We start from the raw sequence: 26406 nt of genomic DNA, 5'->3' as shown, positions 1-26406 counted from the left end.
ACACATTAAGTAAGTTGATGCTGCACAAACTTCCTGACTATTCTGCACACATGACTGGTGACTCATGAGAGGTTTGCGGAGTATCTACCAACCTGTTGGGCTGTAAACAGAGCGCATGCCTGCCCCCTGCTGGAGTTGGTTTGCCACTGTTTGTTCAGGCTGAGAGAAACGTTGACAGGGACCACACCGTCCCATGACAAATGGGCCTGTATACAGATAACCCCCCCCCACACACACACACAAACATTATACCCCTATCATTGTTAGTTTTTATACATTTATTGGCATTTATTAGTACATTATACCCCTATCATTGTTAGTTTTTATACATTTATTGGCATTTATTAGTACTTTAGGTAAAAATCTTTTATCTGTAGTCTGAAGGGGTAACTGCAATTCTGTCTATGTGTTTATCCGTCATTTTATTGACCTCTGATTCTCTTCCACAGTTTGTTTTGTGTCCCGTCTTTCTCCCCTCACTCCTAACTGGTCGCAGCAGTTTGCTGCCCCTCCTTCACCCTGGTTCTACTGGAGGTTTTTGTTAAAAAGGAGTTTTTTCTTCCCACTGTTGCCAATTATTTGTTAATAGGGGGTTGTATGATGGGGTTTTCGCTCTATTACTGTGGGGTCTTTACCTTAAAATATAAAGCACCTTGAGGTGACTGTTTATGTTATTCAGCGCTATTTAAATAAAAATAAATTGAATTGAAATCAATATCGCAGACGAAATATAAGACAACTGTGTGAAGCTCCGGTTGTACCTGGTGGCTGCTGCGTCGGTCTCTGCGTGAGCTTTGCGTCAGTGTGTGCAGCGACAGGTGTCTGAGCGCAGAGGTGAATGGATGTTTCAGCTCCAGTTTGGTTGTATTTATGTCCTCCGAGCGATTCCACGAGCTCAGAACTCTGACCTTTAGACGACCCCATAATGCAGAAAAGAAATCCAGTTTATTAATGCCTGAATGATCTGTGTTTTACTGTCATAACCATATACATTTCATACACATTTCCATTTGGTTATGTTACAGTTTTAGAGTTTAAAGAGGAAGGAAAGCTAATAGCAGAGAGAAATCAACGTTGTTTTAATTTCGTTTTTCGCGTAATGACACAGCTTGTACAGTCTGACCTGCTCCAGTTGTCCATGCCTCATCCAGTCCAGCAAAACACTATCCAGTCCTGCATTTAGCGAACGCTCCAGCTTCACATCCAAATTAGTCAAACGGGGGATGCAGGTGAACTGAACTAACATCAGGGACGAGAGAAAGACTCAGCATCTTAAGTTAGCTTCATGATTTATCTTTTACTTTTTCCCCTTTAAGTTCTAACGTGGCCTTTGCAGATAAAACAACGAAGATCAAGCATTGCTGAAAAACTAAATGTTACCCCTGATTGTCTGGTTTCCCATCTCCAGTGCTGGTGGAGCAGAGTACAGACCAGACAAGCTGAACTCCTGGCTTCCCCACACAGCAGCTTGCTGAACTTGGTAGCTCCATTTCCGAGCCTCGTACACTGTCCTCACTGCAGCAGTCCTGGGGAGTGGCTTCAACTACACAACAAATCATATTTAGGATGTGGAACATTCATGAGGGTTCATGTTGAGGGTGTGGACTGAAACAACATTCAGATTTTGACCCAGAAAGTCAATTTTTTTATTAGCTTTATTTTTTAATGGTTCCCAAAATCAGGCGAAATGCATCCGCTGATAACGTAGAGGCCATTGCATTATTATTTTTATTATTATTGTCTATAAACAATAGGACGCAAATATATGATAACCCTCTAGCACAACCATCCATCACTGCCAGTGAAAAGTGTCTGTAACCTGTGACTTGATAAAACTCTTAAGTAAACTTGTGCACACACTGTATTCCTAGTGAAGAGGCATTTAAGCTCAGAAATACCTGTGGGTACGAGTTTTTGACCTCTAGAAGTTGCCTGTATCCGCTCTCTATTGCTGCCAGCTCTCCAACAGCCCACAGCTTCCTCCTGCCTGACATCACCTCCACCAAACCCACCACAGTGGACTGAGAGTGGTTCAACTGGAGGCGGAAAGAGAGAAGAAGGTGCTGCATTAAAAGGATAGCCAAACAAAAGCAGTGCATTTGTAATTTGACAGAGGATTTGGACAGTGATGCACAGATTGTGTTTTGCAGAGTGTGTGTCTATTTGAGCTCCAGTTAAATGCAAAAGGAGCTCCTCTGAGAACTGAAAAACTCGCCTGCGTTCGGACATTGATCTGAGAAGGCAGGTAGACCAGCATTGTGGGGATATTCTGGACCACCTTCACCATCAGGTCCTTGCTAAACAAAAGGACATCTATCACTTTCAGTGTGTGCACAATGTGCACAAAGACAACTTACAATAATTTTTTTTAATTAGTGAGTTACTGATGTGTATTAACAGTACCTATGAGGGACATGGTGTCCCTGGACAATGAGTGCAAGTGAGGTGCTGAGTTCAGGGTTTACAGCCATGGAGCACCTCAGCTGTGACTCAGTAAGTCTTCCCCAGGCCTCCACCTGCAACAACATTCAGCGATAACAATATGAAAGTAGACTGCGAGCACAGAAGAACGAAGATGTTGGGATTAAAGGTGCGTGCTGACCTTACCTGAAATGCAGGAGTGGCTTGTCCCTGTACTGTCTGTTTCAGTGTGATTCTGGCCTCCTTAGTTCCTCCATGTGCGCCCCAACCACCAACATCCCCCACCGCTCTGACCCTCCAATCCTGGCTTCGAATGTCTAATAAGGCGCTCCTCAGAGGGCCTGCGGAGGATATCAGAGCATCACTGCCTCAGGGTTGAGTCCTCACACCTTCATGAGAATAACATTTAGTAAAGTATCTTTTTGCTCCTGCAGGAGAGGAGGTACGGCCATAAAACAATTTATGAAGTAAAAGATTGACATGTGCTGGTCACTGTGCAGTATTGCACTTCATGGATAGGATTTAAGACAAAAGCGGTCAGCAGCCAAACGGGGAAAATACGAAGCAAGAAGTGCATGAAATTATGAAACTGGGATGAAGATTAAAATAAAATAGATGACTAAAGTAAAAGAACAACGTTAAACCGACTTTTTGTCTGACCTTTGAACTGAGCAGTGAGGACAGCGTCCAGATGGCATTGAGTTCTTGTTTGATTGAAAGCTGGAGGAGAATAGGAGAGGAGAACAGACAAATGTCCATTGGTGCCACTGAAATTCAAGCCAGATGTGAGCAGCTTGTGTCCCTCCACAGTGAGCTGAGCCCTGGACCGATGCTGAGAGAAGGTTCCTTGGATGGAGCAAAGACCCTAGCAGAGAAGAAAGTAAAAGAAGAAAGCAACTTGTTTTTGTCATTCATCTCATGAATTAATAGGATGTTCTGATTCTGGTTAACATTGTGTCTGTATGTAGAACCATTAGGTAGGTACCTCTATATTAGATGGCAGGCCTCTGTCGTGTAGCCATGACCAGCTGTGCCACATGGTTCCTCTTATTTCTTTGGTCATGGGAACATTTTTCATCTTAAGCCTCAGTCCCGCCAGCTGACCACCAAACTGGGACTGTAAGCTCATGCCTTTCCCCTCAGCAGAACCAAACTCCACCTGGACACAGTCACCATCCAGGGTTTAGTGCACGCTCATCTCGGTTAAATCAGGTGCCGTGATATACGGTCATGTATCCTTTTTATTCTCCTACCTCGATGCTGTTGTTGACGGAGACTCCAAGCTTCTTCAGACAATTCACTGTGTGTCTAAAATGACTGTTTACTCTCACTGTGTCAGACGTCTTTGCCACAGACACAGCATGACTTACCTGCAGAGAATTCAGAATGTGAACAGCAACACTTTTTATAGAAATTCAAAGAAATACCACATTTTAATTCATCATTTGTCTTCCACTAACACCTGAGCACCACACACAGATAAACATCTGAGCTCTCTGATTTTCTTTAATCTGTTGTTTTTGTCTCCATATATATATATATATTAGGGGTGCAACGATATTCGTATCGATATTGAACCGTTCGATACAGTGCTTTCGGTTCAGTACGCATATGTATCGAACAATACAAATTTTAATTTATTTTATCAACTTTCCTTCTGACGATGCTGTCTGTGTTGAGCGCTCAGTGAATCTGCGTTCGACTACTCCGCCTAGGCTGCACTGTCGAGCGCAGATCCACTGAGCGCTCAACACAGACAGCATCGTCAGAAGGAAGAGCGCAGGGCAAGCTAGCGAGACAGAAGTTAAGCTCTCCTTGCAGCGTGGACCTCCCCCACTCTCATTCAGATCTGGTGTTTGGAATTATTTTGGTTTTCATGTGACGTATGACCCTGAAGGTAAGCGAGTCATGGACTAAAGTAAAACAGTATGTTGGATGTGCCATGCAATGCTCAATTACATGGGTGGGAACTAGTGTGTTAGCGCAGTTAGCTCGTTAATGTGTTGGCCGTCTAGCCCCATGCACGGAGCGATCGGCGGTAGCTCGTTAACGGAGATTTGCCGTGTTGTGGCGTTAAGGTCATTTCAACGAGATTAACCTGAAAGCACTAGTGGGAACACAACGAATATGACTGCACATTTACGCCGACATCATCCTAGTGCAAAGACAAGTGGAAGCAGACAAAAACAAGCAAGCATGCTACTAACTTTAGCCGAGTCATTTAGACAGCTGTTAGCACATGATTCTCCTTATGGGACTGTATGTTAATATGCTGCTGAGAATATAGCCCAGAAGAAGCGATAGTATAGCTTTTATTTTGGAAAGAGACATTTCTCTGTAATAAACTCTCTTTTCCAAAGATGAGTGATTCCTCAATCAGATACAGGGCTCGCAATAATCGCTAGCCCGACGTCCCGGGGCTAGCGATTTTTTCAGTCGGGCTACCAAAATCTATCTCTTCCCTGCCCGTCGGGCTATTGTAGGAAGAAAATATGTCAATGCTTTTGCATTCTTTCAGAAATGTAGCTGGGTAATTATGTCATTGGCATCGGTGAGCCACTGTCAATATGTGACATATTGAAATCGCGTTTGAATTTGCGCTTGTTTTTTTGCTTTCACTTTGCAATCGTGCGAACTGTGTATAGAGAGCGACAGCACTGATTGGTGAGTGATGATAATTTGTGCACCAATTCCTCTGACATCGTCTTATCAATCGTTAGCTTACTATGCAAACATGACAAGTGAAATCTCCCGCAGCTTAAACATGTGAGAGGTTGATCGCGCAGAGAATCGCTGAGCTTATGTGAGTGCGTGTGTAAAAGCAGCAGGATATATATTTTAGTTCTGCTGAGCCAAATAAGACAGGTCAGGGTGAAGAAGTGACAGCCAAAGAAAAGCTTACCACAAAACGGAGAAGTTATGACAAATCAGACTATAAGGCAAAAAGAAAGTGCAGCTTTATGGTTTCATGGACAAAAGAATTTCTGTGGCTGCATATGACGAGCTAAATAACCAGGGCTGCACATAAGTGGTCCGCAGGTGCGCATTCGCTGTCAAAATAAAAAACACGCACAAGGGTTAGGGTTAAATTTAAAAACTGTACTTTTGAGTTAAAATATATATTTATAATTTTAATAAATGACAAATTAAAAAGGCATGAACATTTTTTTGTATCGAAAAAATATCGAACCGTGACACCAAAGTATCGAACCGAACCGTGAATTTTGTGTATCGTTGCACCCCTAATATATATATATGTGTTATATATATATATATATATATATATATAAATCATACATACATACATACATACATACGTGTGTGTGTGTGTGTGTGTGTGTGTGTGTGTATATGTTGGGTCTTTGGCAGCTTTGAGCCACTATGGCTGTCCTTGATTTCACCTGAATAACAGTTTTTGTGTGTTCATTCTGGACTCACCATTTGATTTCCTGCACTGCTGTTGAATGTGTAAAAGTGTGAACCATTCCTGTGACTCCCAGAATTCATCGTCACTGCAGCGTTTAGCGGGAGACCCAGCTTCTTCAACAGGGGCACAGAGTGGTTTAGATTAAGAGTCGCTTCATTTTCGTCCTTCAACATAAGAAAAAGTAATTAGACATCTTTATGTCCCATGAACTTTCTGAGACTTCCTGAATTTCTATGACATATTCCCACACCTTGGTTTTATTGATCAACACTAAAGTGTGCAACCTGGCGTTGTCGATCGCCATTGAGAGCTGGGATTCAGCAGATGTTGAGGACACAACCAGGGACCCAGAGGCCTGCATCCTGTCTGGACTGCCCAACTCCTATAAAAAACAAACAGGAAGTAATTAAAGATCTGATGAGTAATACTTTTCTATGTGCATCATTAAGTACAGTATGTACCTGAATCATTGTACAGTTGTTGTGATACATCAGCGACCCCTGCAGGCCCAGCTGGGACATCACAGCTCCACTGGCTGTGACGGCACACTCCTCCATCTGAATGAGGGCTTCGGCGTCAAATCGTAGTTTTCCTGACCTGGTGCTTAGTCTCAGTCTGCTGTTTCTAGGCACATCTCTGAGAGCAGGAAGGTCATGGCTGAGTTCACCATCCACACTGAGCTCTGGCCAGGCCCTTGCATTAAGCCTCAGAAAACCCCTTCTGCCCTCCATATCAGTGCCCAGCATGAGTGTCCAGATACCCCGAGGATCCTGCTGTACTGACCCATTTATATTAGCCTTTAATGAATAAAAAATCATTGTGAGCAACAGTCAAACTCCTTTTTCTCTAATATGTCTTTGACTGTATTGATAGAAAAATCAAAAACAAGCAATTCATGCAGCTTTCAAAATCCAAAAATGATTTACTAATCATTCAAAAGATCCAACCTGTAACAGAGGGCACATAGACTCCAGAGCCAGTAGCCACTCTGTTCGTCCTCTGGTTTCCACAACTTGAGTGGCTCTAATGTGACACGTCCCAACTTTGATGAAGAGACTTCCAGGCTGTTCAGGGCCTTCAGGAGCACTAGCATCCATAGAAATGATCTGTGGTAGACCCTGACCACTCAGCCAGAGAAAGGAGTGAGTAAGGGCCCCAGAGAGGTTTGGACTCCTGCAGGACTGGCTCATGTCTAGAGAGAGGTTCTGATTATCCGCCTTCACAGAGGCGGACAGAGTTAGCTGGCAAGGAATAACCTTGAGGAAGCCCCGCAGGGCCAGGGACACAGGGAGTTTCATTCCCTAAGGCACAAACACAGGTGGAGCATAATCATTACTTCTGAGAGACGAATACCCTTCAAAATGTTTTTATAGCTTTACAAGCTTGTAGCTGTATCAGTGGAGTTGTTCTGCTCTGCTGCTATGACAAGCTCACGTTTGATCTTCTAATGGGCTGGAAACTGTATTTCAAAGGAGACTACATTAACATAAACATGAGTGAGTTACAGAGGAAATTCCAGTTCTTCTAACTGTGATGAAAGAAACATGTATGTATCACCACAAGGTGACAGCGAGATTCAACAACTTCAACATATTGGTTTAGGTTTCCACGAGCTGTATTAAACACAACTGACAGATTTACTCACCTGCAGAGGACAGAAGCTGCTCACATTAACAGTGTAAGAAGTCTGCTCAGTCTCTGTCTGTGAAGCCTTGACTTTCCCTACGTTACCCCTAAAGAAACAACGTCCGACCTCCAGGCCGACCTCCACACCAGGCAGAAGGGCAGTTGAGATGTTCAGGAATAGCTCTCCATGGGTAGGAAATTGCAGCTTCTTTATTGGTTCAATTGAGTGCTGTACAGATGCCCGGAGACTAAGCTGAGGATCACAAGTTAGAGACAGGTTTAGACTGCCTTTCTGTGCTCCTTCAGCCTGCAGGACAGTGCTGAGATCTGTGGAACAGCCAGACTGAGTGATGGAGACGTTGAATGAGGTCTGTGGAGGCAGGAGAGCCTACAGAGGAGGGAATAAAAGATTACATTTATAGAAATCCTTCAGTTCAAATATTTAATAACAAAAAAATGTGAATTATACAAGGAGGTGTATGCAAAGTCCTAAAATCTCAGTCCAACAATGTAGCCTAAATATATTCAAATGGACACAGAACTGAGAAGAGCAAATACTTTGCTGCATCAAAGTTTTGATTAGGTGGTTTAATATTTCAGCTAAAAGGCAGATATCTGCTGGATTTCATTAGCCCAGTGTAAGTACAGCAAGCCTCTCAGAGTTTAATTGAAGGGTGGACGTCATATCTAGAGGATTAGACCACAGGTGTCAAACATAAGACGGAGGGGCCAGAATCGGCCTGGCAAATACTCCAATCCCGCCACACTGGACAGCTTTGGAAAATGTGAAGGAAGGCAGATATTCAGACTTTTAACTGTGTTTTTATAAGTTTTACATCCGTATCATTGCTGATAAGGCCTTCCCAGTGGCTATTCATGACACACCAAATGTAATTAAGTAATGATTACAAAATTAAATGACAGAAAAGTCTTTTTTTAATTTACTATATTCTATAGGAATTTCAGTTTTTTTAAATGGATACACAGGATATACTGCTCTATGATTGTACCCATGGATACACTTTTTCTCTAATTTTACATTTTATTTTTTTAGTTGATGGAAAGGTTGAGAGGAAAGGTTAAATTGATCAAATCAAAAATAGATCCCAAGAGGACTATAAATATCTGCAACATATTTTATGGGGGTAGATTTAACTTTCACAGCTAAAGCTTTATGTTGCCCTGTGAGTGACCAGTCCTTAGAAAGTTACCATTCATTGAAGCCACTGAGCTTTTTTATTAATTGTTGGCGTTTTCAATGCAGCTCACACTGCAGTGGAAAACAAAGAGTCATCTCCAAAGTGAAGATGTTTCTTTTGCTTTCCTTCAGGTGGGAAACAAGTTTCCTTCAACTGCTCAACTGCTCCTTGTTTCCTCTCTAACCTTTAGTAAGACACATCGCTCTCGGGCAAAAAGCATCCACCCTCTCCTCCTGCTCGTTCCCCCTCTGTGTTGACTGGTCAGGAGAAGCATGGAGCACACGTCACTTTCCACCTCAAACTGGGCTTGCCTTGCTGAGGTCGCCATGCTAACAGTGAGCTCCTGTGGCACACGAGCAGTAGCTAGCAGGTTTTGCTGAAGTACAGCTCTGAAAGAGGTGAAGGGCTCCCAGGCAGCAGTGATCCTCATCTGTGCAGAGCGGGTGTTGACAGAGATTCGAGCGCTTCCAGCAAGGGAGGTATCAAGAAGCTCACCTGAGCCATGACAGTCCAATCTGTTTGGGATGATTGTTCCAAGGTAGGCCCATTGGTGCTGGAGTCTCCAACCCAGCTCAGCTTTATGGTTCTTTAGGAATACAGACAAGAGGCCTTGGAGGAAGTCCTGCTGGTTTTGAAGGCTCAGAGATCCTCTGAGTCCATCTTTTCCTCCCTGTGCATGCACAGTTAAAGAGGCTTTATGCGATCTACCCCCCTCTATGCTTTTAACCTGCCTCCAGACCAGCCGCCCCACCCCCGTGCATCGAAGGGGCACGACTAGACTGGATCTCAGAGAGTCCCATACTACACGAACATCTCCCAAGATGTGGCACCACCTTTCTAGGCTCATCCGTCCTGTCACTGTAGCCTTTTGAGTAGCACTGTGGGTTCCATACTCAAGAAGCCCGTGCCAGCAATACTGCCCAGGTCTCTCCAACCTCAGTCCCACATTCAAATCTGCTCTCCACGGACTGACCACTATCCCCATCCCCAGGACCCACCTCTCAGGGCCAGGCCGGAGGAGGAACCTAACACCAGATGTGGTGGGAACCCCCAAATATGTAAGTAAGAGCACAGAAGAATGAGTGAGGTTAGCTCTGAGCTCCTTTCGGCCACTGGAACTGTAACAGGCTTTAGCATGAGCGCTAAGCCTTAAGTGAGCAAGCGAGAGGCCATAGCAGAGCCTGTTGTGTGGTCTATAGGAGCGAAAGGCTCGTACCTCCACCGGGCTGTCTGCCACATTTCCATAGCAGTGAGCGGAGAGCCGGTCTGCGGTGACGTCCCCTGTGCAGTTCATCTGTGAAAACAAAACCCCCGTTGGCAAAGTTTGTTTTTTGTTTCAAGGAGGAGATGGAAGAGGAATCACTGAACTTTAGACCAGCCACATAAAAATATTGCAGTGCCATAACATAATAATCTGAGCCCTTGTTATGGAACACATATGTTTAGTGTTGAACAGCATTTCTGTGTTTTTTAAGACACTAATGATCACTGAGTGCTTTTAGTTGTAACAGAATAAACTTTTGCCTTGTATGAAACAATATTTGCCATTTGATTAAAAAAAAATCACTCTTTGTTTTTGAGAGTGAGGCTAGAAAATCCTTCAATCTTTCATCCTTCCACACATAAAGATACATCTAGCATCTGCGCAGCTCAGCACAAGGGCTACAGACAGCCAGTCTGGCTCTTTCCTGTGGAAACAAAAACTGTCTGCTGGCACATCAAAGATTTGTTTTACTGTACCTTTTTTCATTCATGGAACAAATAAGAACTAATGTGTTCAAAAGCTTCTGGAGAAGTGCTGTTGTCACACAGCGAGCGGAGGTGCAGCGTTTAGCGGGAGATTTGCATGTCGGGTTAATCGGTGAGTCTAAACTGGGCTTAGCTGTGACTGTCTCTCTCTTTATAGTAACCTGTAATGGCCTGGTGACCCATCAGGCATGTGCCCCACCCCAACACCTTCATTACTCTAACACGGACAAGCTGTTAAGAAAATGGACAGATAGCTGGTCCTGTTTATCTTAGGGAACTAACAATGTAAGTGAAGATCACAGATCCATATCTGTGTCCTTTTTGCATTTATCCATTTTGAGATTAATTTAAATGATTGTATCTGTAATCTTTCTCTGAATATAGATTCATAGATCATCGACCTTTTGGATGCTCACATATTTAAAGATCATGGGTAGGTACAAAGAAGTAATCACAGTTTTCCTTTTACAGTGATAGCCCGATTCTGTCAGTGTACATGTGTAAACGGTGTTAAATAAATATACCTGTAAGGAAGTGGGTACGAGTCCTTGGAGCAGCATCATCTGTTGCCATAGAGACACTACCAAAATAGGTGTTGTATTTATTGATCCAACTTTTAAAAGGATGTCAGCAACTCTCACATCTTCCATGTAAAGAACCAAACCTGTGTCCAGTCCTTCTGTTTCTGACTAAGAGAGAGAAAAATAAATATAAGAATAAAGGAAAGCAGCCTACAGCTATACACCGTATATCCTGAGAAAGAGAACTTATTAATGCAATTGCTTCCCGACTACTTTATGCTCTTGGCAAGAATTAAAAAATAAAGGACAGTCCTGCACCTGGTAATGCGCTTTAGCCTCAAAGGAGGGTGTCAGGCCTCTTTTAAGCAGGGCTTCGACTTGGTGCTGCAGCCTAGAGGAGAATACCCACTGGGGGTTGGTGTGGTCTGTCCTGCCTCCATGAAACTCCGCTCTAAGATGTTCAAGTCCAACCTGCAGCTCTCCCAGGACTGATAATCCAGCACCTTCCTGGACCCATTTAGCCTCAAGACTACTGTTAGGAGGTACACCTGTACTCAGAAGACAAGGGAAACTCAGAGACAGGGACATATATACATGTGTAGAAAGTGCTGCGTATGTATTCTTTGGATATTGCAATGATCACCTGTGGCTCTCAGCACATGGAAAGAGTGAGAAAGTTGTGTGTAGACCTCTCCTGTCCCTTGATTCCCCTGCTGGCGGCTTGCATTCACACACAAATGCTCCTCCCCGGACCAAACACACAGCCAGTCGTGGGTCCTGTGGGACCTCTTTTCCATCATCCCTTCTTCATCATCTCCTTCCAAAGCTGCTCCGGGATCTCGCTGGTGTCGCAGCTCCACGCTGTACACTGTCTCCATCAATCTAACTCTCAGCTGTCCTGCAACAACACGCATGCGTTACACGTCATTTGTGACGCTTTACAGGCAAAGGCAAGTTTAAAGTAAAGGACACAGGTTATGGTCTACCTTCGATTAAACTGTCAGACTGCCCCAATGCTCCATCCAACCCGAGGACTGGAGGCAAGAAATCTAGGCTGGTCACCATGTGCCTCAAGTCCCCTGTCACAGCCATCTGGATCCCCTGTGAGTGTTTTAAAGACCCCTTGAGCTGGGCCAGCAGAGCCTGCATTCCCTGTGTGAAGGAGCCACGTAGAAAGACACTGGAGGAGACAGGAGGAAGATGATCATGGAAAAGAGGTCAAAGGTCCATAAGAGAAAGCAGGTTTTTTTAGAGTTAGTTACTGTGTGACTGAGGACTAGACTAAAGGCTTTTTTAAAATAACATAACAGACAAACCTGTCTGAAGACACGTTCCCTGCTATGTTTACATGTAGATCCGTGGCTGTAGGTAGCAGGCTCTGGGATAAGTTCAGCCTCAGCCCTACAGCTCTGTCTCCCGTCTGCATGTAGTGGGACATGTCCGCATTCAGCTTCAGCTTGTCCTTCCCGTCAGCCCTCACATGCACCGAGCTGCTCCCTTTGCCAGTCACCATGGACATGTCTGCAGACGTCTTCATATTGACAGGTCAAACAGTACATCGACTGAACTAATACCCCAAAATGAAAATGTTTCACATAACCTGAATTTTTTGCAAGATCTTAACATGTGTTTTTTTAGAACTCTAAAGGCAAAATAATGCAAATCAGCCCACCTCTAATGTTTTGGGAATCTTTGACTTGAAGGGATGACGAAGAGATGAATACAGACCAACTCTGCCTGATGTTCCATTCAGCTGCACAGAAAGCTGACAGGAATTTAAAAAACAAACACAAAAGCCTTAGAAACCAGAAATTAATTAAAAAATGTCGGCTCATCAAATGCACAAGGTGTTTGCTTTACTCACCTGGCACTCTTGCCGCTCTATTCTTAGTTTCCCTTTGGCCTGGTAATCAAAGTCATTGTTGCTTTTTGGGGTCCAAAGTACATCTCCCTCTATTAAAGCAGAGGAGGGGAGCTGCAGCTGTAAAAGCAATAACAGATTAACCGGTCATAACTTTGGCCTCGTTACTGTAAACCACACCGTTCACTGTCAGCAGCAGACGTACATCATTTACTGCACTGCTGACTGCGGTCACCATCCAGTGCATCATGCACATAAACACGGCTCTTTAACCTAAACACTTTTCTGAAGATAGAGCGAAGCCCGCTTACCTGGAGCTGATGGAAAAAGTTGCCTTTAACTTTTATTGCTTGGTGAGTTGAATGCGTAGGGTTCAGCTGAAGCTGCCCTGAGAAAGTCAGTCTCTCCTTGCTTCCAACTCGTAACCTCCCTTGTATATTTCTCTGGTTCTGAAGAAGAGTGCACAAAACCGAAACAACATCTAATACGTCAATGTTGCCAGTATGTTCCACTATTATCCATCTACACTATTCTTGGCACAATTGCCAAACTTATATATTTCAGGCACTTGTGTTTCAAAAGATACTGGATAAAGTTAAAAAATACCAAATACAATCAGTTCAGTTCAGTTTATTCATACAGCGCCAAATCACAATAACAGTTACCTCAAGGTGTTTTATATTGTGAGGTAAACACTACAGTATTAGAAAGAAAACCCCAACAATAAGATGACCCCTTATGACCAAGCATATGGGGAGAGAGTGGGAAGGAAAAACTCCCTTTTAACAGTAAGAAACCTCAGGGAGGGGCAGCTGAGGGTGAGGGGGGGAAAAAAGAGTGCTGAGAGAGCGAGAACAACACATACATCATTGAAGAGACCCAGAGATTAATAGTAACTAATAATTAAACATAAAGAGGGATTTAAAAACATAGTGAGTGAAAAAAGAAATGCTCAATAGTCTCAGTCTGCAGCACAACAAATCAAGGATTCAGAGGCAGATCAAAAAGGAACCTTTTAAGCCTAATCTTAAAAGCAGAGACAGCGTCTGTGTCACAAATCCAAACTGAGAGCTGGCTCTATAGAAGAGGGGCCTAAAGGGGCTAGGATACTTTTTAAATATCCTATGAACAACAAGTCAGCCAACAGTCTGAGAACAAAGGGCTCTGTTGAGGTTACGTGGTACTATGAGGTCTTTAAGATGGGCCTGATTATTTGAGACCTTTTATGTGAGGAGAGGATTTTAAGCCAATTTCTGGATTTAAGAGGGAGCCAATGAAGAGAGGCTACTATGGGAGTAATATGCTCTCTTGTTCTCTTTCTAAAGTTATCTTAATCAAGTGTTTGCAAAAACTGGCAATGAGTCTTTCACATTGCCAGTTACAGTCACATGACAGAAAAATTAAAATGTCACATAATCTTTCACTCATCGTTTCAGATTTTGATTTACCAATTATGCTAAAGTGTGGAGCGCTTGCAGTGATGGACCCACTGGAGTCGCAGACAATGGGCCTTCTCTTGGGGTTCAGCTGATTACCCTCTATGTTAGATCTTGTTTTTTTCCTTTAAAGGTTGGCAGGTTACCTGGTTGCTGGTTACGGTCACACAGATTTCCGAGTCTGATGGAATAGCGTCGGCGCTGAAAGGGTGGATGAGTGCAGAACAAACCTACATATGAGATCACATTTAAAGATGAGGATCACTGTTTACAGCCCACTTCACTCTTTCAAATGCCCAGGTGAATTATTAGCTTACACAGCACTTACAAAAGGGCTCGGTGGTCGGTAGCCCAGGGTCAGGGTGTGGACGACCTCTCTGTTGTCACTGAAACCAGCTTTGGACTCTAGGACGTAGAGGCCATTGAGGAGGTCGACGGTGAAAGTCTCCCGGAGGAGGAGAGTTGGAGGAAAGGTCTGGAAGGGCTGTCTGTGCAAGATGGAGACTATTAAAGTCAGCAATGTTCTTGCGGTCATTTCTCAAAATATCTGTAATCTGTAAGTTACGGCACAGACCTGAGCTGGAGCATGGCAGTTTTCTTATACATCCTCTTGTCGTTCTTCAGCTCCTCTACTACTCCCTCGAGCTCCACTTCAGTGGGTAGACTCTTTGGATTTGTGTAGGTCATCTTCAGAATCCCTTGCCTCTTTTTCAAATTCTTCATCACATCCAAATGAAAGGGAAGGTTTGTTACTACAGCACAACCTTTAACCTTTTCAGGCCCTACGCTATCAAAATGTGCGATTTTGGCCTTTTAAATACAGTTGGTGGTTACGGGTTATCTCTCATGCTTGTTGTGATCTCAGACTTTTACAATCAACACAATATGATGGCTTCATTCTATAATTAAACACACATTTAACACGCCCAAACCACAAAAGCAGCCCAGCGTCTCCACCCACCTTATCAGCAGCGGTCAGGGCAGCAGCGAGGGTTACATTTTGCTTGCCATAGGTGGAGGCCATTTGCAGGGTGTGGCTGAATTTAGAGGCCTCCAGAGAAATGTCTCCTTGGAGGGGAGGAGTCCACAGCGAGCTCAAGGAGCACGAGGCCTTCACACTCCGCTTCCCCAGCAAACCCCAGCCCCCCGCCTGAGGCAGGGCAGAGGAAGAGGCGTGTGTTTTTAAAGGTGGAGTTTTCATAAACACACAATATTTCTTTTTTATCTTTATAATTACTTCACTCCAGTGTGGAAGTGATTTTATTTAAGCGTCGCCTTGAACACTTTTTTTAACCCACAAGTTCAAAAATCTATTTTTATTTGATTAATAACTAAATGGTGATATTCAGGCAGAGCACTTTATTCTCTCCTTACTTGGATGTAGGTGATTGCTGACGTGTAGAGCTCCAATCGGGCCTCCTTCTCTCTCCCCCTGTCCCTGTAAAAACCCTCCAGGACCAGGTTACGGATGGTCAGCCACTTGCTGGCTGTCAGCTCAGAGGTCAGCTGCAGCGTTTGGCTCTGCAGCTGGTTTAACTTATGTGCAGTGTAAATGTACAGCCATGGTGTGTCCATATTAAACGATCCTAAACGATAATAAGAAAAATAAGTAATCCTGATAGTCAACTTCCTGCAAACTTTAAAAAATAATTTAGTATATCAAAGAAATATAACGTAGGACCTTAAGCATGCTGTAATGTAAGATGGCTGTGAGTTGTTTTTACCCTCCCATATCTTGTGCAGGGCATCTTTAGGAGGGTTTTTCCAGTGTAATCCAGCCACCAGCGGCATCAGATTGTTGTAATTGATTTTTAAATGAGTGCTTCTCTCAGAGCCTTGCTGTGTTAGGTGAGAGTGTAGCAGCTGAGTCCTGTAGTTCATGTTTTTCTCCGGTGCCTGGAGATTGAACTGGAATAAGATTAAAGAGAGGGAAGGTAGCCGTATTAATTCTGACCACAGAAAATATTAATCTGCTGCTTTGGAAGTCACCTGGGATAAAAAGCCTCCCCGGGGCTAACAGAGAGAACGGGAAGCTCTGAATTCAGGTCGGGTTACCTCCAGAGTGTAGTGGGTGTGATTCTCTGTGGACTGGTTTTTGAAAGACTGGCTCAGGAGAAGCGTGTGTTTGTTGTTTATCTCATCCCAGTGTTTGCCGTAGCTAATATCCAAAGATGATTTAACATGGCTCAAGCTTTCCTCGTGCCTGAGGTGTATCTGAGAAGGACGCACAAACAACCGGAATGCTTTCAATCACCCGGAGATAACTTGCGCCGCCAGCTTATACTGTTTGTAATAAATGAAGCAGAGCGGCTTCAAATTAAATGTGTCTGCGGGTACCTTATGGTTAATAGGAGCGGTGCTGGTGCAGTAGAATTCATGATCGGCTCTCATGATGTATGTGAGGTTTGCATCCCTCTCGCTCTTCACTCTCTGAGATGTGTAGCACTCCTGATGGAGGTGGCGAGAATCAACTGCAGGGAAGCCCAAATAAAATAGGAAAGTGATGACCTGTCAGACATATTGTATTGATAAGAACTACTTCCTGCTTTTAAATAGCTCTATATAGCATTATTATCACTTTGACCTTGAGATCACTCTATTGACCTTGATGGAGAGGTCAAAGGTCAAATGTGACATGGCGTTTTAAATCTTTATATGGTATTTTCTTACTCTTGTAAGAATCATAGTTTGTAAGTTAGAAGCTTTTTGTCAGTTTTTGACCAATAAGTAACTGAGTTGACCTCGAAGGCTTGGGTGGATGTTAGCCAAATTTGAATGGATTGTTAATATGACTCCACTCTGCACACCTACAAAGTTTGATCACAATTCATTCAAAACTGTTTGGGCTATTGTGTTTGCAGAAAAAACGTCAGGCACGTTAATGCTACCAAACACATTACAAATCAATCTAAACAGTATAAAAACAAAGCTTTAAAAAGCGGCGTATCTGCGATATTTGTTAACTTTTGATGAAAGTAGATATTCCTGTTTTTAAAAGACAGCGTGTTTTGGGGTATAAACAGTTTGAAGTGTCCTGTACCATCTGCAAACTAAACCTCACCTCCCAAACCATACTTGAGCCTGAGCACAGAGCTCCACAGTGAGCCCCTCTGCTCCATCACCCCGAGCGTCTTGCTGCCGACTACACCAGGTAGGAGGAGCTCCGCCTCCACAGAGTACTGCTTGCTGCTGCCATCCCGCCTGCGTTCCAGGGCCACTAAAAGCACATATTACTTGCATGTTTTCTGCTGTCTACTGTCTATTGTAGCAGAGATTTTAGAGACAACTATAAAAGTACCCAACAGCGATGCAGGCTCTCTGAACACATTTTTCACAGTGGCAGAAAAGCTTGTTTTGCCCCCCAGCCCACGAGTTATATTAGCAGAGAGGATCATGGGATGTCGATCGGGGGCCATCTTGGCTTCAAGGTGGTAGCGAGTCCTCTGCTCCGACAGGAAGGTCTGGGTGTCCATCAAACCCTGCAGTGGATGATATACATGTTTTTAGAACTGGGAAATTATTTAAGATAAAACTGATCGAATGTATTTTTGAAAACTTGAGAACAATATTTACCATGATGTAATGATGAACACCATCAATCATGAGCTCCAGCTTTGCTGATTTAGTGTTCCTCTCTTGCTCAAGTTGACCTGCAACAAAAACACAAAAAAAACAGGACAAAACACATTTTCATAAATGTATCCAAACACCGGGTGTGGTCTTAGCTTGTTCGTCTGGCCGACCATGTATATGGATGCTTTTCAGAGGATGAATGATCTTCAGCAGCAGTCTGCGAGGGCTGAAGGCCAGATCCAGAGACATGTCTCTCGGGATGGAGGACTGAGGAGTGGCTAGCAGGAGGTGGATGGAGGCCTCCCTGGGAAGCCAGGTCCCTCTCTGAAACACAAACCACTGTGAGACTAAATAACAAAATCAGCTTTATTCAGATAAAATAAACTCAGTGGAAGGGCTTCACATGCATATCTTAATGCTGTCTGGCACCTGATGATGTATTGAGTAAGCAGCCTCAAGCAGATAGTAATGGAGGCCTCTGTCCAGCTTCAGCAGTCTGAGGGAGAGGTGCACTGGTCCAGAGGGGAGGAAAGCAACACCTGTGGCAAGGGATGGGTAAGAGGTGTTGGAGCACAGCTGCCAACCCACCATCTTGGACCCTGCAGGGAACCAGACATGTACTTATAATACTATAACTATTACTTACTAAATATTATAACATACAATAATCAGAGCAAGGCAGTTAATGAACTGAATCAGACAACTTCAGATTAATTTTATAAACATATAATATATGATTGTGATTTTGTGAACAAAGGAGAGTGAAGTACACTTCCTTAATTAAACTACACACACACACACACACACACACACACACACACACGTATGAAAGTGCACCCCTTTTGTAGAACTCACAGGTTTTCGGTGTGCAGGTGGTCTTCTGTACTCGACTCTTTGGCCCCTTTATCTCCTCTCTGTGGTCTCCGCTGAGCTGAAACACTCTCGAGCTGGTGAGAACAAAAAAAAGATCATCACTCATTCTCAATCCCATCTTTAAGTTTTAACAAAGCAACTATAACAAATTTTTAGTCATATTTCATGTTTTTTTTAAATAATTTTTACGGTAATGCCATTAATCAGCTGGAATCCTGAGTCCATCCTGTAATTCTGACAGATTTTACAGTGCATCATACACACGATACACTTCAACCCTCTCTAAACTGTCTCCTAATGCTTAACAAGGATTTTGATTAAGTAAATACACACACAAAAACACACACGTTCATTAAAACAGGGGATTTATTAGGGGAAATTTTTTTAATGTGTACCTGAGAGAGAAGATGTCCATTAAGTCCTCAGGTGTGTTAAGCGTGACCCTGAAATCTTGCCCCTCCTGCAGCTGGATGCTGCCGTCCAGATTCGTGGAGCTCCTCAGCTCAGCCACCCACTCCACCGCAGCCTGACCCAGAGCCCCGTCAACCCCCATCCTGGCCGAGAGACTCACATAGGCACTGAGAACAAACAGACAAGTTTCACCTGACGCACTAAAAAACAAACAACCAAAAAAAACAGACCGTGAAGAAAGATGAGCCCATGTGACATTTGGTAACGTTTAAGTACTTGGGTTTGATGTATCCATTCAGGGAGAAATGGGAATAATCCCTGTAATTGACTCTGCCTTTCAGATGCAGTGAAAGAAGGGAGGTCATGTTGACGCCCAGTTTGACGGGTAAACCAGACAGAGATGGCAAAGCCAGCTCCTCTGCCATCAACGTGGATCTGTGGTTCAGCTGCACCTCGTGACCCTGAAAGTTAGAGTGGAAGAGACAATCAGGGCGATAACGGGAGGTAAAGAGTCGGCGATAACAGACTGTAATAACACATGACAACAGGGGTCCCACCTTAAGCAGTCTGACAGCCAGTCCAGCCATGCTCAGTGACACCTGGTTGATTTGATTGTAGAGATCTTCACATGTGAACATGCTGAGCTCATTCCCAAACACCTTCACACCGACCCAGCAGTTGGGCATGTTCGCATCCATTTTCTTTCTTCCAGACAACTGCAAAAACACCCCAAAACTCCATAAAGTAACAAAGATATGAGCTACTGACTCACCGGCAGTGAATGTGATTACTTTCTCATACTACAATTTTTATATTCATATTTTGTATTCATCCATCCATCATCCATCATCAATCCATCCATCCATCACATCATCTCATCAATCCATCCATCATCATCCATCCATCCATCCATCCATCCATCCATCCATCCATCATCAATCCATCATCAATCCATCCATCCATCCATCCATCCATCCATCCATCATCAATCCATCCATCCATCCATCCATCATCAATCCATCCATCCATCCATCATCAATCCATCCATCCATCCATCCATCCATCATCAGTCCATCCATCCATCCATCCATCATCAGTCCATCCATCCATCCATCCATCCATCATCAGTCCATCCATCCATTCATCAATCCATCAGTCCATCCATCCATCCATCCATCCATCCATCCATCAATCCATCCATCATCAGTCCGTCCATCCATCCATCCATCCAGCCAGCATTTTGTTTTGTTTTTTATTTACTGAATACACCTTATTTCATTTAAAATTACCACTTCATTATTTCCACTTTTTCTGGAGACTACAGAATGATTGCTAGCTTTTACATTGGACTCTATATTTACGTTTAGCGCAAAAAGTACGGACATTTGAGTTTGGCTGATTATTTCTTTGTTGTACTAATGCTAAATCTCATACTGTTGGAGAGCCTGTTTATTTCCCCTTAACTAGTGCCACATTTGGAACAAAGAGCTCCGTGCCATAGGGCAACCTCAAGCTGTCTGGGTTTAGAGCCAGACAGCTCTCTTTCAATCCAGTAAGTGCAGCGTTTGGGACTGAACTTTATCCTGCAAGATGACAAAGCTTCCCATCACAGAGCTGGTTTATCAGAGACTACCTACAGAATTTTGGAGTGGAGAGGATGGAATGGCCTGTCTGCAGTCCTGAGCTCAACATCAACACTTATGGGATACAGCACTTGGATGTGGTGTATCTGTATCTGTGACATGTACTGGCTGCCCTGTGACAAATGCTGATGGATGCCATACCACAGCAGTGTGTGGCCACACGCTGCTGAGGCCCGTGTTTGTTAAATGAATAAATTGTTAAATTGCTAGTATATCTTGTTTCTTCATACTTCAATCATCCAACACTATAAACAAGAGCCAGTAGCAGAATAAGCTGTTTACATACTCGACTCTGTTGCTCAACCCATAATTGTAAGTTTTCCTATGAATGTGGCGCCATTTAAGGCCAGATAAACAGGCTTTCCAATGATATAAGATTTATTGTTAAGAAGCATCAGTACAACAAAGAAATAATCGACCAAACACAAATTTCCTTGTTTTTAGTGCTGAGTTTTATGTTTTAGTTGGACCAACCAACAACGTTTCAAGTGCAAACACACAGACTGAAAGCTGGAAAGAGGTACGGGGAGTATGAAGAGTGTCCTGTAGACCTGCCACTGATTAAGGGGCAGGGGATGAGTTTGACAGTTGATTGGTCTGCTTTTATAAACTGAGTATCTTTGGATTTCAGACAAAAATCTTCCTGAGCAAGCTCAGATCATACGTTATGACTTACACCTCTAAACTAACAGTTTGACCTCACCATTTCTCGGGCCTGGTTCAGGTAGCTGTCAGTGCTCGATAAACACGTCTCTTTTTCTCCTCTACGCCCATCGTCGTTCTTTCTCCCTGTGCTCCTGGCCTCGTGCTTTCCACTTTGAGCTGCGTTTTCTCTCTCTGTCTGCTGCTGCCCAAAGATGCTCTTTAAAAATGGTTCAGCATTTTCAACATGAAGATCCACCTAAAGTCAGGGAACAAAATATATTCGTTCGAAATATCACTTTTAAGACCGTAAAGTGTAAAAAATAAGATGTGCATTAAACTCACCTCTAGAAGGTTGTGGGCTCTGCCATGAAAATACACGGTCAAGTTGGCAGAAGCAGATCTTGGTAGAAATGATTTTGGGGAGAAAATTAGAGATGTTTCCACATTCTTGATTCCGACGCCTAAAACAAATACAAAAGAAGAAAATAAAGTAATATAAGAAGACATATATTTGTGCCCCTTTAAATGCATTATCACCCTCCTGGTATAGTGACACTGCTCAGCACCTCATTTTATTTGCTTCCAAATCTGAAGTGTATCGTGCAGTTTTATGAAAATGAGTTACAGTTTTAAGATTGAAATACCTGATGAGACAGTATAGTCTGAATAGGAGGAATATTTTAAAAACTCGGCTTCAAAATCTCTGCTGATAATGTCGTCGGGCAGCGACTCAATGAGGGCTTGCTTAGCGGGGTCCTCACTCCTCAGGACATTAGTCAGGTGACTCCACACGAATGAGCCCACTAGAGAAATAGAACAAGGGAAGAGCTCCAGACATGCCAGGTCACAGACAAGCCGAGTAAAAGTCTGAAACATTATTGCATTCCCTTACATTCCTTAACAAATCCTAGCAAATAAACATAAATCAAACATGCGTCTCTAAGATACACAGAAAGGAATTCAATCTGTGCCATCACTCAAGAGTTTGGGGTTATATCTGAATGACTTTGTTTTGTTTTTTGACAGAATGTTCAAAAAATTATTTTTTATATGTAACAGTTTCTTCACAGAACTGTGAAAACTGTCTCTAAGAGAAGTTGTGACCCTCGCCACTTGTCCAGCTCAGCAGGAAGATAAGTGCATCAGAGTCTCTGGTTTCAGAAACAGATGCTTCACAGTTCTTTAACCTGCATCTTCATTTAACGGTCAGACCCAGACTTTACTGCTTCGGGATGGGAGTAGATCACACTGCTGAAAACTTCATTCTTTGGTTCCCACATGAAACAGCTTTTATTTCTTAATACAAGGAGTATTTAGAGATTACAATAAAAAACACAGAGGCAGACCTTTTAAAGTGATAAACTAAAATAACGATTGCCTCTGTACACCTACATGGATTTTAATCAGCTAAATTAAAACAAAAAACCCCAAAACAAATATACGTGCCTTTCAAAAACATAGGAATAAGCACATCTGTGACTGACCGCAGACTTGTATGCTAGCTTGAATGCCATTCAGAATTATGTCTCAGCTTATTTTCAAGAATACAGTATTAATGTGGTATATGGAAATTGATAAATATGATCTAATATTTATATTCAGAGAATATCTAAGAAATATTCTGAGATTTAGTGACCACCAAATATTCTGATGTTTGTCCAGGACTTCACTATTTTCCTGTTTTCCACCATTAAACATTTCTGATAGCAGAAGCTGTTACGGCCATCTCTTCCACAAACCCCACCTTGACTGGAAGTCTCACTCCTCAGGGTCGTCTTCACCACTTCAAACACATCCAGGTCAGAGCAACGCATGAGCTGCTGGTATGCGGCGATTCTGACCTCAGTATCCTCCTGGGAAGAGCTGTACAGCTGCAACAGCACAGACCTCTGAGGGAAGGAAATCTCTGTCAGTACTGACGTTCGGCTCCTATTCACCTCCTCACCTTGTCATCTCCACCTCAGCTCACAGGGAATTGATTATCGCCTCACTTAACCATACAGCTCATGAAGGCTTGTCTAAGAATATGGTGAGCATAAAGAACACCAAGGGTGGTTTCTTATGATCTTTTAGCACAATTTTATTCAACTGCTGGCTTAAATATTAACTCTGAATTAACTCACATCAGCTGAGCAGGGAAAGCGTCTGAAGGCATGGATTGCAGCAAGCCTAAGCTGCAGGGCTGCTGAGGAGCTCAGCATGCAACGGCTTAGCAGGGGAATGAAGGCAGAAGCAGACACACCAGTGTTTCCCACTGATTTTAAAGCATAAAGAACCTGGTGGGCAACATAATAAATGCAAATTGAGCATTGTTTATGTAAATCTTCTCACAATTCATTGTGCATTAAATGGAGAGTGAGATGAAGTTCTAGGTCACTGCATTACCTCTTGCACCTGAGTGGGTTCTTCTCCTTCACAGCCCTCCTGAAGGGTTTTCTCAAGGATCTGCATAAAGGTCTGTACCTGAGAAAGCTCAGTGCAGGAGTTTTGAGACCTCCGGCACAACTGATAGACTAGAGATGATCCAGCCAACAGAGTCTTGGACCGCAGCTCTGGGAGCTCTGTTAAAGCCTAACACAAAGAGCAGACATCTGGGTAACTAACCTATTTCATGTGAGTTTTGATGAGAGACTTAGGTCATCATGAGTGTCATCAGAAGGTTCCTACATTGATGGAGGAGATGATCTTTGACGAAGGATGAGGGACGAGGGCTATGGTGGTAAGGAGAGAGAGAGCCTGCTCTTCTTCCACCTCTTTGTTCCTCATCAGGTCAGTCAGTAATATGATGCAGTTTTCAGATCCACATGCCGGCAGTGCATCCAACAGCGGCTGCCTGTCCAAACAATTAATCAACATCAGTATCAAACTGCTCATATATACCTGATTATTTTAACTTAAGCTATAACTAACTGGACATTTCACTGGGCACCAAAATATTTTAGGTTATCATTTTTATTATTCTTCCTCACAAAGTTCCAAATTTCACATTTCACAAATTAGGAGTGTGACAAAAAAAATCAATACAGCATAGTATTGTGATATTTTTTGTGGTGATATTGTATCAGTACAGGGACACTAAAGATCAATATTTTATCAAATAATTTGAAATACTCAGAGAATTCTATGAACAAGATGGCTTATTTCATGCAATGCCATCCTGAGATTATGTTAGTTAGTAAACTGTTCAGCCAAAAAAACAAAAACAAAGCATCCAGCACTGGGAACACTTAGCTTGACAAAGCTACCTCCTAATTCAGAGCAAGCTAATGCCTGAGTGCCCTGATTAAAATAGGGCAGCAACCTCATTGCATTTAGAATCGGTGGTTGCCTACTCAATGTGTTCCCTATTCCGGGGTGGTGAGTAAATGGTTGCCCAGAGCTTGTTGGTGTTGCACACTCAGAATCACTTTTTATTACAAAGCGATTGCACAGGTCGCCTGATAGGAGGCAACCTTTCTGCAAATAGTTGCAGTCGGACTTGGACTAACTGCAATCACTCTCAGAGTGGTTGTCTGAGAGTGATTGTAATTGTTGTCTGATTTCTAAATGCAGACAGATTGTCAGCATGTTGCCATGAGTCTGAATGAGACTGTAAATGAGCACAGCTGGGTGCCAGGGGATTGTTTTCTGGTTATATTCCTGTGGAACAGGAAGGCCGTTAACCTTAAAGTACACAGATTGATATTAGACTGATTGTGTCTTATGGCAACAATTATGAAAGGTTTTAGTAACCATCTCATTTTGCAGTAAAAACAAACAAACTGAATTTGATCTCATTAGATATAAAACAGACATGGACACAGTTGACCTTTGAGGACATAATTTGCATAAAAAGGTGATAAATCACACATATGTTATTACAATACTCAGCATATCAGAAAATGACAAAAATTGCAAAATTATTATATCTTGAGTAAAGTATTGTAATAATATTATATTGCCATGAAGTCATGCACTAAACCACACTGCACACTATCTGTTCTTGCTGCACCTTACTGGCAATTCCTTGCTAATTGCTTTCTGTTACTCTTGTGAGTAATAAATCATTAATCCACTGTGATAAGGCCAGATTTAATATGTTTAATAGACAAGGAGGTGACCCTGTCCTTGGGCCCGCTGGGTCATTTCAGTCACAGAATATTGTCTAATTAAGTTGGCTGTTATTTTAGCTTTACTCCAACTAGCAGTTAAGGGAAATATGTTTTATTAACTGACACGTGCAATAGTCATGGTGGAGACAATCTGGACTCCCATGGGCTAGTGGTCTGCTGATCTAGTCTCTGGGAACAAAAGAACTCAGTCCACAAATGGACTGAAAAGAGGAACCATAAAGCTTTCAGTATCAAAAGTGTTGTTCCTGGCCTATAGATTCTGTATACTCATATGTTTACAGAATTTTTTACTGGCGGTAGATTGACAGGGAACTCAAGGAGCAACCAAAAGATACTCATTTATAAAACTTCTGGGATATACTGACCAGTCATTGCGGCACTTGAAAGAAGCTTCTTGCCAAAGTGTCTTGAGCTGAGAGATAGTCAGATCTTTCAGCTGGAACACCAGTTGAATAAACTCTTGTGATACCTTGGAGCAGAAAAACCAAACATATATAATATGGACTAAAGTTGCTGCTAACATATAGTGAATGTCAAGTATCAGCTTTTCAAAAGTGTTAAAGTAGAAAAATGAACCCTTATAGAACTGTGAACCAATCACTTGATCTTCACACTATAAGTTTATCATTTTAATGAGTCTGGGGCAGGGGTCAGCAACCTTTAACACCCAATGAGCCATTTGAACCCGGTTTCCACGCAAAGGACAACACTGGGAGCCGCAAATACTTTTTGACATCTAAAATCAAGATAACACTGTATATATTGTTTTTTACCTTTATGCTTTGTGTGAACAACTATGGTTTGTTCCTTATGAAATCCATGAAGTGCGAAAGAGAAAATTACATTTTATTTATGTAATTAACACATTTTGAACTCTTAAAGAAATATAACAAAAGGAAAGACACCCAG

At 42.8% G+C, this 26406-nt stretch overlaps 1 protein-coding gene across 1 annotated transcript in view; it reads right to left on the bottom strand.

The window, feature by feature from the left end:
* Positions 1-26406, bottom strand: part of LOC102293428 — a 43517-nt gene that overhangs the window by 13419 nt on the left and 3692 nt on the right. The window contains exons 9-58 of the mRNA XM_042227358.1: positions 25863-25966; positions 24053-24218; positions 23771-23956; positions 23509-23661; positions 23130-23274; positions 22030-22188; positions 21728-21846; positions 21444-21641; positions 19655-19813; positions 19374-19558; positions 19082-19264; positions 18669-18760; positions 18243-18412; positions 17984-18137; positions 17814-17890; positions 17539-17719; positions 17302-17457; positions 16578-16711; positions 16296-16454; positions 15965-16148; positions 15615-15826; positions 15202-15390; positions 14815-14957; positions 14569-14728; positions 14387-14470; positions 13116-13253; positions 12808-12924; positions 12616-12708; positions 12260-12474; positions 11930-12123; positions 11587-11841; positions 11262-11491; positions 10947-11111; positions 9890-9967; positions 7494-7862; positions 6796-7149; positions 6310-6645; positions 6099-6230; positions 5860-6012; positions 3675-3791; positions 3407-3580; positions 3082-3286; positions 2608-2762; positions 2404-2516; positions 2216-2297; positions 1899-2036; positions 1381-1543; positions 1124-1239; positions 762-908; positions 93-206 (exon numbers count right to left, since the gene is read on the bottom strand). Coding sequence (XP_042083292.1) covers positions 93-206; positions 762-908; positions 1124-1239; positions 1381-1543; positions 1899-2036; positions 2216-2297; positions 2404-2516; positions 2608-2762; positions 3082-3286; positions 3407-3580; positions 3675-3791; positions 5860-6012; positions 6099-6230; positions 6310-6645; positions 6796-7149; positions 7494-7862; positions 9890-9967; positions 10947-11111; positions 11262-11491; positions 11587-11841; positions 11930-12123; positions 12260-12474; positions 12616-12708; positions 12808-12924; positions 13116-13253; positions 14387-14470; positions 14569-14728; positions 14815-14957; positions 15202-15390; positions 15615-15826; positions 15965-16148; positions 16296-16454; positions 16578-16711; positions 17302-17457; positions 17539-17719; positions 17814-17890; positions 17984-18137; positions 18243-18412; positions 18669-18760; positions 19082-19264; positions 19374-19558; positions 19655-19813; positions 21444-21641; positions 21728-21846; positions 22030-22188; positions 23130-23274; positions 23509-23661; positions 23771-23956; positions 24053-24218; positions 25863-25966 — 8205 coding nt within the window. The remainder of the gene's footprint in view (positions 1-92; positions 207-761; positions 909-1123; positions 1240-1380; positions 1544-1898; positions 2037-2215; positions 2298-2403; positions 2517-2607; positions 2763-3081; positions 3287-3406; positions 3581-3674; positions 3792-5859; positions 6013-6098; positions 6231-6309; positions 6646-6795; positions 7150-7493; positions 7863-9889; positions 9968-10946; positions 11112-11261; positions 11492-11586; positions 11842-11929; positions 12124-12259; positions 12475-12615; positions 12709-12807; positions 12925-13115; positions 13254-14386; positions 14471-14568; positions 14729-14814; positions 14958-15201; positions 15391-15614; positions 15827-15964; positions 16149-16295; positions 16455-16577; positions 16712-17301; positions 17458-17538; positions 17720-17813; positions 17891-17983; positions 18138-18242; positions 18413-18668; positions 18761-19081; positions 19265-19373; positions 19559-19654; positions 19814-21443; positions 21642-21727; positions 21847-22029; positions 22189-23129; positions 23275-23508; positions 23662-23770; positions 23957-24052; positions 24219-25862; positions 25967-26406) is intronic.

Source organism: Haplochromis burtoni, unplaced genomic scaffold (assembly GCF_018398535.1).
Source record: "Haplochromis burtoni strain Fernald_Lab_line unplaced genomic scaffold, NCSU_Asbu1 Contig_257, whole genome shotgun sequence".
Classification (NCBI taxonomy): Eukaryota; Metazoa; Chordata; class Actinopteri; order Cichliformes; family Cichlidae; genus Haplochromis; species Haplochromis burtoni.
Note: the sequence above shows the minus strand (reverse complement) of the source record. Positions and strands in the feature narration are given on the sequence as shown.